This window comes from Sturnira hondurensis, unplaced genomic scaffold, assembly GCF_014824575.4.
Source record: "Sturnira hondurensis isolate 20B ecotype Veracruz unplaced genomic scaffold, ASM1482457v3 Scaffold0008380, whole genome shotgun sequence".
Classification (NCBI taxonomy): Eukaryota; Metazoa; Chordata; class Mammalia; order Chiroptera; family Phyllostomidae; genus Sturnira; species Sturnira hondurensis.
This window is the reverse complement of record NW_028081011.1, coordinates 3,841,269-3,852,522: the sequence shown is the minus strand read 5'-3', so window position 1 is coordinate 3,852,522 and position 11,254 is coordinate 3,841,269. Positions and strand designations below refer to the sequence as shown.

Here is an 11,254-nt window from a genome sequence, read left to right as displayed (position 1 = left end):
CCCAGCTCTTCCTCGGAGGGAGGGGCTGTGGAGGGCGGAGGGGAAAGGGGAGGAGCCTGCAGAGCGGCCCGGGATTCCCTTACTTGTAGGCACTTGCTGGCTGCCATTGGCCTGCAGACACGCAGAAGAGTGGGACGGAACTGACCAGGCGACCTACTGGTACCTGCCACCCCATAAACACTCAGTAAATGTTATGGAGCTGCTAGAGCTGTTATTGTCATATCTTCACTGGTTTTCACAGTCACTGTATGAGGAAGGTATTGTTATTCTCCCCTGTGCCTATTTTAAAAAGTGGATTATTGTGAGAATTTTCCAAAAAATGCCCATGAACTGGACTCTCAGGTACCCATCATGCAATTTCAACAATAATCAGTTTGCAACCTATCTTGTTTCATCTATTACCCCCTGTTGTACTGTGCTGGGTTATTTGAATTTCATCCCAGGCATCACATTATTCCCCTTCTTAGATGTGGAAATGGAGATTGAGGAGGTTCAGAAAGGGTATCAGTGGTAGAGCAGAGACATTCCACACACTCAGGTAGGTCTTTGTCTGGCATATGTTTGTAGAGAAAAGACATGGTACTTATCCACACAATCACCCACACAGACATACCCGAGGACAAATTGCTGGCCCCAAGCAAAGGCACCTCTCCCCCCTCTCATCTGTCCCACTTTTCCCTCCCATTTCTTGCTCACTATAGAGAATCCACACATTGCTCATGAAGATCCAACTATGTGCTTGGTGTGAAAGAATAAACTTCCAACTGCCATTGTCTCTTTTGATACCCCAGCTAACATGCTGAAAGGAATTGTTTTAGTAAAAGCTACCCCTGCTTTCACTCTTACACTCAGAAAGAAATGAATTCTTTAAAAAAAGATTTTTATTTACTTATTTTTAGAGAGGAGGAGAGAGAAAAAAAGGGAGAGAAACATCAATACATGGTTGCCTCTCTCATGCCCCCACCTGGGACCTGGACTGCAGCCCAGGCATGTGCCGTGATTGGAAATTGAACTGGCGACCATTTGGTTCACAGGCCAGCACTCTATTGAGCCACACCAACCAGGGCTGAATTCTATTTAATTCTGATTAATTTTAATCAAACAGAACTATTCTCAAGTATATTAAAAATCCTTATATTTTTTCACTTCATATAAGTATCTGGTAGATTCTCAAACAGCCCTGAGCAGAGATAGTGGATTTTGAGCTCCAGTGTTTCTGCTAAGGAAACTGAGGCTCAGAGGCATACAGTTATTTGCCCAATGCCCCAGACCTAGTATGGTGGCAATGAGACTAGCCTGAGGCTGACATCTCTACTTCCTCAGCTTTAGTTCATGGAAATGTTTTAAGCTACCTTTAAAATCAGGCAAAAATGAAATGATGCAAAGCCCCTTGCTCCCATGTTTATATACTTACTATTTATCTCTTTGTTAAAATGCATTTGCACTCCTGCCTGTCTCCCTTCATGGTAACAACGGCTGCTATAGCCAGGTCCTGGGGCCTCCCAAATCTTGAGGTCTGGGAGGCAGCCTCCCTGTGCACACCCCCCGACTCTCTCGCTCTGGCAATATTCACAAAACATTCCTGCCCCATTCCCGGATCCCCTTTCCTTCAGCTCTGACTAGTTACAGAGTGTTCAAAACTCCTCTTTAGACCCTGCCCTTCCCACTGTCTCAAACTCTCAGCATTATCCTGGACTCTTCTGAGTTTACAGTCCCTAGGACGTTATTGGTCTCTGTAGAGATGTTTGTTGAATCAATCAATAAAATCCATTCACATGGTGTAAAAGTGAAAATACTGTTGTGTTTTAATGTATCACCTCTCCTGGGGGCATTTATAATAGCCATTTAATGTACAGGGCCCTTTACATTTGTATTCATTACTTCATGGCCCCCAACATTATTGAGGTATGTATGAGAAGAGGCATCTTTCAGAGAGGTTGCACCATTTGCCCAAAACCACGCAGCACACCGCAAAGACTGCCATATAAAGTAACATTAACAGGTTCCAGGGATTAGGGCGTGGATACCTTTTGGGGGTTCATTTTTCAGCCAGTTAGGGGTAGAACCGAGGTTTTCTTGCTGCTAACCTGCGCCAAAGGGAATTAAGGAAGGAATTTTTCATAGAGTTGATGAGAAAAGACCGAGCCGGGGCCCTGGCCAAGGTGGCTGCAGTCAGTGACCTATCCAGAGCGCCCAGGTCCTAGCGGGCTCCGCCCGCGGAGTCGAAGGTTACGAAGGTTACGAGGTGGATGACTTCTGCCGCTGGGGTGAATAGGCGGAAGACTTTGAGCCCAGAAGGTGACACAAAACCCAGGCGCCCGAGAGGCTGGAGGGATAGATGAACCGCACCAAGCAACTGCTTTCCCGGAACCTGGGGGGCGGCGGGAAGATGGCGTGCGGCCAAGGGCGCACGCCCCCTGCTGGGCAAAGATCGGGATGGTCCGGAACCCGACTCAGAGCCCCTCCGCACAGAAAGAGGTGCCCCCCTGCCGGTCTCGCCACCTCACTGCACTCGGGCCCCGCAGCTGCAGACTAGCCCCGACCCGACTCTGGGAGAGCGGCAGGAAGGGCCCGGCGAACAAGAGACGAGCGCAGGTGCAAGCCTCGGGCTGCCGCTGGGGGGCACCGCTGTGCACTGCGCCCCGTTTCGCTCTGCGGGGGTCTTGGACACCGAACTGAGCACTGCCCTGCCGGGCACCGGGCACCGGGCACCGGGCGAAAGGAGGCGAAAAGCGGACGCCCCAAAGCAGGGCCTGGCTGGCGCATGGTCCCAGGCGCCCTACGACCTTTCTCCGAGTCGCCCCGCGGACTCCGAGGCCCCCGTACCTCCCAACCCAGCCAGGCGGCGCGGCGCAGCCCGCGCCTGGTCCTTGGAGGGTGTGGAAGGGTGGGTTTGGGGCCGGGGGCGGGTCTGGGGGCGGACCCGGAGGCGGGGCTGTCTCTGCGGCAGGACCCAGCTCCGCTCCCCTCGGTCTCTGTCTTTCCTCCTCCCTCCTCCTGCTCCGGGCGGAGCCCGGCATGGGGGGGCCGGCGCCCGGCAGGCCAGGTACGGTGATGTAGAAATTGGGGAGGCTTGGTGCGGGGCGATGGGATGGGGGCGATCAGGGGCAGGGAGGATTGGCGGGGAGAGACCGAGAAACCCTGGATAGCAGGACAAGGGGAAGGGGAGGGGTGGCCCGGAACCTGGGGCTCTTGGATGGAGAGGGGGATAAAGCCGGCCAGGTTTGGAACCGACAGAGCTGGGAGAGGACGGCAGTGAGGAGGGGCGCCTGGGATGAGAGGTGAGGCTGAGGCGCAGGAGATTGTGTTTGGGGGAAGGGAAACCAGGCAGGTATGGAGGCCGCAGCTCAAAAGGTAGCTACGGGGCCAGGCTGGAGACACTGGGGTGGGATTGAGGGGCGGGGACTGGAAGAGGGTAGCTAGGAGCTTCCCAGATCCTGGAGAAGGAAGAAGATGATTCGGGCCGTCAGTGAGGGAAGCGGAGACCATCACTGAGGAGCCAGGACGCAGGATGAGGGGTGGACTGAGGCCCCGGCCCGGGCGAAGAACTGGAAGGGCCCTAGGGCGGCAGGGGATGGAGATATTTGGATGGTGGTATTGTAGATTCCCAACTCAGAGTGCCCCCTCCCTTTTCCCAGCATCCCAGCCCTGCCTTCATGACACCCCCCAGCCACAGGGCCCAAGAAGGGATTAGGAGTTTGACTGTCTCCCCCTTCCCCAGTAGGATGCAACGTACGCATGTAGACCTGGGCACAACTCCTTGTCCAGTGCGGTGCAGCCTACTGGTGTATGTCTGTCTGGAGGTCTGTGGGTGCTGTGGGTGTGTCGAGTGTTTATGTCTGTGTGTGTCTGCCTGTCCCTAGGTTGTGTTTACCTATGCTGATCTATGTCTCTGGTCCTCTGTTTGTAGGTGTGGGTTTATGGCCCTGTGGTTTGTGTGTCTGGTGTGTTTGTTGGGCCTGTGTGGTGGATCAGGATGCATTTACAGGATGGCAGTCTCTGTCGTTCTTATCTCTCCAGAGTGTGTATTTGTGGCTCTGAACACCTTTGTCAGACCGTGTGACTCTGTGTACAGATGTCCATCTGTGTCTGTCTGTGGGCTCTAAAAGGCTATGTTTGGTTTTTTGTGCCTCCATATTTTTTCTCCCTGTGAGGACTCAAGTCATGTCTCTCTTCCTCTTCCCCACCCCTCTCTTGTTCCTGTCCCCCAACCCACCCCACATCTTTCTTTTTTTTTCCTTCCCATCCCCCCACCAAGTGGATCCGGGACCCAGGGAGGGCCGCCCCCCGGGCCTGGTGGTGCTGAGCAGGGCCCCTCAGCCCCCACCTTCTGTCTCACGACATGAACCTCCTCTACCGAAAAACCAAGCTGGAGTGGAGGCAGCACAAGGAGGAGGAGGCCAAGAGGAGGTAAGGCAGTGTCCCGGAATGCCCCTCACCTGCCTACCTCTGCCTCCCTTTGGCTGGCCCACATCCCTTTGGCCCTTCCTGAGTCCAACAGCCTGGTCATTAGTCTGATCTCAGAGTCTATACAGAATTGTGGAATGGCATACACCCTATTCCCACCCTGCTCCTGGCTCCAGCTCCTGTCCTGCCCTTTTGGAGGGTTTGCAGCTTAGGAGCACCTGTTGGTCTTCCTCATCCCCAGAGGCCCAAGTCACTTCTTTCTAACTCACCTCTGGCCCATGGTCTTCTCCTCTCTGTCAATTTGGGGCTGGCTCTTGGCTCCCCTGTCATCTGACCTTGGAAGTGGTAGGCCCTTCTGCCCTCACAGCCCAGGAGCAGGTCATTAGAGGGGCACCAGAAAAGATCCATTTGGTCCCCTCTCAGCGTCAGCTGGGGAATGTGGATGGCCAAGTGATAGGGTTGTGTGTGTGCGGTGAGGGCCCTGCAGAAGAGCCAGGGCTTGCCCTCTCTCCTTGCCCTCCCAGGGACCTGGGGCCTGGCCTCTCCCATCTTGCTCCTTTCTCCTCTTCACTCCCATTGACTGCACAGCCTCTCGGAGGTTGAGTCAGAGCAATCTCCCTGCTCCCTTCTCCCTCCTCACAACTGGAGAGTTTAATTCTTGCTGTTAATTAGATTAATCAGAGCTATCGCTGCAGTCATCTGTCCCTAATAAAGGGTTAGTAGACAGGGCCTTAATGAAAGCCCACCCCACAGTTCTCCCCTCTTCCCTCCAGCCGCCCTCACCCATCACTCACCTAGAAGTTCAGGGACAGTGAAAAGGAATCAGGCTGGGAGGTTAACAGAGACAGGACAGCACTGAGGGGGGAGAGAGAGAGAGAGAGAAGGATCAGCTTGGGAAGGATGCTCTGGTGATGTGGCAGTACAGCCCCAAGTCTGGGAGAGGAGGTGTGGGGTGGCGTGGAGCATAGGCCACTGAGGCTGGACACAGGGGAGGCCAGAGGCCAGGCCTGGGCCAGCGTGATTGAAAAGGAGTGGAGCTATGGTGGCTTGTGTGTGAGCCAGATGGGGCTGTGCTGCCTTAGTTTGTGTCTCTCTGCCTATGTATGAAGTTATCCACACGTGTGCTGTGTGCTAGATATGCCCAGGCTGGGATCAGCCTGCTGTAGGATACTCTCCTGCACATATACTCCCTCCTTTTCTCATCCCATTTTTAAAGCCTTGGGATTCTGCCTGAAGCTTCTACTTTAGTGCCCTAGACCCTCAAGCTTCCCCCCATCCCTACCCCAATTTCTTCTTCCTCCCTGGGAGGCCACAGGGTCGCAAACTCTTCTTGAGGTGGAGAAGGGGCCTGAAGCCCTTCAACCTCTGCTCCACCTTGGCCTTCTCTCCCCAGCTCCAGTAAGGAGGTGGCACCTGCGGGCCCAGTAGGGCCTGGGGCTGGCCCAGGGCCTGGGGTTCGAGTTCGGGACATCGCCTCTCTGCGCCGCTCCCTCAGGATGGGCTTCATGACAATGCCAGCCTCCCAGGAGCACACTCCCCATCCCTGCCGCAGCGCGATGGCCCCTCGCTCTCTCTCCTGCCACTCCGTGGGCAGCATGGACAGTGTGGGGGGTGGGCCTGGGGGAGGTGGTGGGGGTCTCACCGAGGATAGCAGCACACGAAGACCCCCAGCCAAGCCCCGGAGACACCCCAGCACCAAGCTCAGCATGGCAGGGTCCAGCACAGAGACGCCCCCTAGCAAGAAGGCAGGTGAGATACCTCTACCCGCCCCAGGGGGAGCTGGGAGCCAGGAGCCAGAAGGATCCATTCCAGGCCAGGGGAAGACTGCTGGGAGGCTTCATTCAGGGAAGAACCAAGAAAGTGGAAGGTTTCATTCTCAGAGGGGATGGGGGGGTTCCTTTTTGGAAGGGCTTGAGATGAATTATTCAAGGACAGGGAAAGCTTCCTGAAAAGTCCAATCGTGGAGAAACAGGAGGGTGGGAGAGAATCTGGGGGGAGAGCTGCAGATTTTGAGGAGTTTATTAGAAGGACTGAGGCTGACAGGATAGGACAGGAATCTACTGGAGCTGTAAGTTAAGGGACGTGGGCAAAATGAAGAGGCAGATATGGCCTTGCATCAGATGGGTCAAGAGGTCAGAAAAGGTCTCCCCATTCCGTTCCCCACCCAAGAGTTTAGTTTATTTTTCTCTTTCCCCTTCTTCCCAGGCTCACAAAAGCCAGCCCCAGAGAGCCAAGAGTCTAGCCGGAAGGTTCCTCCACAGAAGCCCAGGCGGAGCCCCAACACTCAGCTCTCTGTCTCCTTTGATGAGTCCTGTCCCCCAGCCCCCTCTCCTCGAGGGGGAAACCTGCCCCTTCAGCGCCTCAATAGAGGGTCCAGCATTGCTGGGGACCCTGAGGTGGGTTCCCAAGAAGAAGAGCCAGTGTACATTGAGATGGTGGGGGATGTCTTCAGGGGAGGAGGGAGAAGTGGAGGGGGCCTGACTGGTCCCCCTCTTGGGGGTGGGGGCCTGACCCCTCCAGCTGGCGCTGACTCAGACTCAGAAGAGAGTGAGGCCATATATGAGGAGATGAAATATCCGCTGCTTGAAGAGGCAGGGGAAGGCCGGGCCAACGGGGCCCCTCCACTGACTGCCACCTCCTCGCCTCACCAGCCTCATGCCCTCCAGCCCCACATTCTCCACCGTCCAGCCTCAGCCCTCCCAAGTCGGAGGGATGGGACACCCACCAAAACCACACCTTGTGAAATCCCCCCGCCCTTCCCTAACCTCCTCCAGCATCGTCCTCCACTTCTGGCCTTCCCTCAACCCAAGTCTGCTTCCCGAACCCCTGGCGATGGGGTCTCGAGGCTACCAGTCCTCTGCCACTCCAAGGAGCCAGCTGGCTCCACCCCAGCTCCCCAAGTGCCTGCCCGAGAGCGGGAGACGCCTCCCCTACCGCCTCCGCCTCCTGCTGCCAACTTGCTGCTGCTGGGACCCTCGGGCCGGGCCCGGAGCCACTCGACACCGCTGCCACCCCAGGGCTCTGGCCAGCCCCGGGGGGAGCGGGAGCTCCCCAACTCCCACAGCATGATCTGCCCCAAGGCGGCAGGGGCGCTGGCAGCCCCTCCTGCCCCAGCCACCTTGCTCCCCGGCCCCCCCAAGGACAAGGCCGTGTCTTATACCATGGTGTACTCAGCAGTCAAAGTGACCACCCACTCCGTCCTGCCAGCTGGGCCTCCCTTGGGTGCCGGGGAGCCAAAGACAGAGAAGGAGATCTCAGTCCTCCATGGGATGCTGTGCACCAGCTCGAGGACCCCCATACCTGGGAAATCCAGCCCCCACAGCGGAGCCATGGGTGCAGCAGCTGGGGTTCTCCACCACCGAAGCTGCCTGGCCTCCCCACACAGCCTTCCGGACCCAACTGCAAGCCCCCTGACCCCCCTCTGGACCTACCCAGCCTCAGCAGCTGGGCTCAAGAGACCCCCTGCCTATGAAAGCCTCAAGGCTGGGGGGGTGCTGAATAAGGGCTGTGGAATGGGGGCCCCATCCCCCATGGTCAAGATCCAGCTGCAGGAGCAAGGGACTGATGGGGGTGCTTTTGCCAGTATCTCCTGTGCCCACGTCATCGCCAGCGCAGGGACACCAGAAGAGGACGAAGAGATGGGCGCCGCAACATTTGGGGCAGGCTGGGCTCTGCAGCGGAAGGTCCTATATGGAGGAAGGAAGGCAAAAGAGCTGGACAGTGAGTGAGGGGAAGATGGGGAGGGATGGGGATATCGGTGATTTAGGGGAGGCCTTGGAGGAGGTATTTGGAAGCCATGGCCCATTGTCCTGAACTCGGAAGAGTACTGGGAGACCACAGGGATGAGGGAATGCAGTGCACCAAAGGGATGGGGTCCCTATGTGCTGAAGGGGCAGGAAGATCTGGGCCGAGCAGGTAGAAGCCTCCTCCTGCCCCATCCTGCTCTACCCTCTGCCCCTCCCTTTGCTGGGCTGCAGAAGTGTGAGTGAGTGTGCACACTGTAGCAGCTAAACACAGCTGCCTCCCAGCTGTTACCATGGCAACTCATCCAGACAGGAGGGAGAGGAGAGGGAGGCCCCTACTGTTGCCTGGAAACGCAATGCTCTGCCAGGCCTACTCAGAGATGAGCTTAGTTCATAGTCAGCCCTTCCCCCCAACAGTCCCCCCTACACACACACACACTTTCTGGCTCAGGATTTGGGATTCTTCTGGAGATAGGGCCCCTGGTCTGCTTCCAAGGGTGGTCATTGTAGCTCTGTCTGGGGCTGGAGGGGGTTGGAAGCTAAAGCTGCCATAGGAGAGACCCCTCTGCCAGGGAAAAGGGTCAGTAAATATCCAGGATCTCAGCCCAAGGATGGTACCAATGAGTGCAATGGAAGGTAGCAGTACCAGGGTCCCTCCCTCCTGTGTGTGACGTGCTGGGGGAGTGTGAAGTAGGGACCCTCCCTTCCCAGCTATGACCTGCAAAGGGACAGTAACTTCTGGCTCACCCATGCTTTGGTGTGTTGAGCTGGGAGAATAGCAAGACCTCTCCCACATACAGACACTGAGCTCTCCTTGTTATCCCAGCAGAGATTGAAGACAATGCCAGGTCCTGGAATGGCAGTGCTGAGGGCCCAGCCAAGGTGGAGCGAGAGGACAGGGGTCCTATGGCATCAGGGATCCCAGTGAGGAGCCAGGGGGCAGAGGGCCTGCTGACCAGGATCCACTATGGAGGGGACCGAGGAGGGATCCGCACAGCGCTGCCCACACCCTGCCAGACCTTTCCGGCCTGCCACCGAAATGGAGGTGACACATGGCCCTCCTACACTTGTACACAGATGGGGTGGGTTGGGGGAATTTCCCAGGGCCCATGTCCTGGGGCTATATCCTAATATCACATCTCCATCCCCTTTTCTCCTCTGATAAGGTGGTGGGCAGACTGGAAGGGACTGTCCTTAGGGAACTCGGTAGTGGGTAGACCCAAAGTCCCCTTCCCTCCCATCTGTCTCCTCAGACTTCACAGGAGGCTACCGCCTGGGTCGCTCTGCCTCCACCTCGGGAGTCCGGCAGGCCGTGCTCCACACTCCCCGGCCCTGCAGCCAGCCCCGCGATGTCCCAAGCCAGGTGAGGAGAAAGATGAGGCTGGGTTCTAATTGTGCAGGAGCAGATGGAGAAGACCAGGATGTGGGAGGAAAGGCATGAGGTCAGGCTGAGGCCTGGCAGAGATTAATGGGGTACCTGTAGAGGTGAGGTGGGGAGTCTGGGGGACTCCCCTGAGGATCCCCTTTGAGGGGAGGATCCTGGAAAGGAGCTGCTTATGATGGGCAAGCCAGGCAGGGCCACCACTGGTGGACAGTGCCCCTTTGTGCATTTAGAAAAAGGCGTCCCCTCTGGGGGGACCAATGGAAAAATGCATCCTACTAGGAGGACAGTTTCTAAAAAGTGCCCCTTCCTCAGGGTGAGACAGGCCCAGCCTGGCACCAGAGTGCACAGCTGGGCAAAAGGTGCAAGGGCTGGATTTCTGTTCCCATCTCCTCGGAGGGAGAGGACAGGGTCAAGAGAGGACTTATTTCTGGGAGAAGGCACTGGTCTCTGCAGTGGGGACAGAGCCCAGTCGCTTTGAGGTCCTTGACTCTCCTTCTTCCTTTCTCCCCCGTCTGGGCGGCGGTGGGAGGAAGGGGCACAGACCCACCCTGCACTGCCGCTGCCCCTGCAGCCCCAGCCGGCCCGAGAAAGAGAGCGCGACGGCAAGCTGCTGGAAGTGATCGAGCGCAAGCGCTGCGTGTGCAAAGAGATCAAGGCTCGACACCGCCCTGACCGGGGCCTCTGCAAGCAGGAGAGCATGCCTATCCTCCCCAGCTGGAGGCGGGGGCCGGAGCCCCGCAAATCTGGCACTCCGCCCTGCAGAAGGCAGCACACCGTCCTCTGGGACACTGCCATCTGAGGAAGGCTGGAGGCCAGGGCACTGGGACCGGGGAGCGGGGCGGGGTCTCTGAGAGACTTGCCTTGAAAGAGGGACACTTGAAGAACCAGGTGAGAGAGAGAGCCAAGGAGAATCCCTGCCCTCCATCAAAGATGGGGAGTCTGCCAGGCCCGTCGGGCTTGGGACGCCAGCAGCATCCCCAGAAATTTGGGAGAGACAGAGGGTTTGCTTGAGGTTGGGAGTAAGGCCCTTGCTGCTCCCCTCCTCCTGAGAGGGCAAAGGCCAAGCCAGAGGTCAGCATGGGGGAGGAGGGATGGGGAACGGGTCAATTGAAAGAGAGGGACTAGAGAGTGAGAGATGAAGGAGCTCTTATAGAGTCGGGTATTGGGGAGGGCGTATTTATTTTGTTATTTATTTTAGTTTAGAGGGCAATTCTGAGCCCTCTGACCTACTCCTGAGCAAAGGGTGGGGAGAAGTTAGCAATTAAGGGAACCACGGTTGCATTCTCCCCAATGCCTAAAGGCCCCACCACCCATGCCTGCCCCAAAGCAAGGGATTGGTCTGGAGGGCAGCAGATTCATTCTCAGTATTTACAAGTCAGAATCTGGTAGTGAGCGTGGCCTGCTGTGAAACTGGCATCTTTAGCTCTGGAGTGCGGATATGGCACCAGGAACGGGTGGGATGATGGGGAAGGAGGGAAATTTTAGCGGGTGGGTGGAGGGCAGGGTATTTATTTAAATTTTAAAAAATCAGAAGAGATGTCAGGAATTTTTTTTAATTCCTTTCTTTCAGAATAATATATTAAAAGACTAATGATCCTAGAACTGGCTTCTTAAATTTCAGTGTGCTCTGCCTTTCTTACATTTGCTTCTTTTTCCCTCTGGCCCTTGGTTGGTGGGAGTTGAAGGTTGTGCAGGGGGGGTTGAGTGGCGGTGGCAAGTA

The 11,254-nt window shown here is 56.5% G+C and overlaps 1 protein-coding gene across 5 annotated transcripts; it reads left to right on the top strand.

The window, feature by feature from the left end:
- Positions 1-2,347: 2,347 nt before the first annotated feature.
- NYAP1 (neuronal tyrosine phosphorylated phosphoinositide-3-kinase adaptor 1) lies at positions 2,348-11,004 on the top strand. 5 transcript variants are annotated; one of them, XM_037054933.1, is made up of 7 exons: positions 2,348-2,887; positions 4,259-4,410; positions 5,801-6,156; positions 6,613-8,127; positions 8,977-9,195; positions 9,404-9,513; positions 10,076-11,004. In XM_037054933.1, exons 2-7 carry the CDS (start codon positions 4,343-4,345, stop codon positions 10,331-10,333), a joined length of 2,526 nt encoding a protein of 841 aa, XP_036910828.1. In that variant the 5' UTR covers positions 2,348-2,887; positions 4,259-4,342; the 3' UTR covers positions 10,334-11,004. The 5 variants fall into 5 exon arrangements, with proteins under 5 accessions (XP_036910828.1, XP_036910830.1, XP_036910826.1 ...); XM_037054935.1 differs by lacking the exon at positions 2,348-2,887 and adding an exon at positions 2,926-3,046 and having other exon boundaries at positions 10,106-11,004; XM_037054931.1 differs by lacking the exon at positions 2,348-2,887 and adding an exon at positions 2,926-3,046.
- Positions 11,005-11,254: the final 250 nt, after the last annotated feature.

Excerpts from the sequence above, each read along its gene's own strand:
- NYAP1 (XM_037054933.1), top strand. The coding sequence starts at position 4,343 with ATGAACCTCCTCTACCGAAAAACCAAGCTGGAGTGGAGGCAGCACAAG. Across the intron at positions 6,157-6,612 it reads GCCCCCTAGCAAGAAGGCAG|GCTCACAAAAGCCAGCCCCA; the intron begins GTGAGATACCTC and ends CCTTCTTCCCAG. Across the intron at positions 9,196-9,403 it reads GGCCTGCCACCGAAATGGAG|ACTTCACAGGAGGCTACCGC; the intron begins GTGACACATGGC and ends CTGTCTCCTCAG.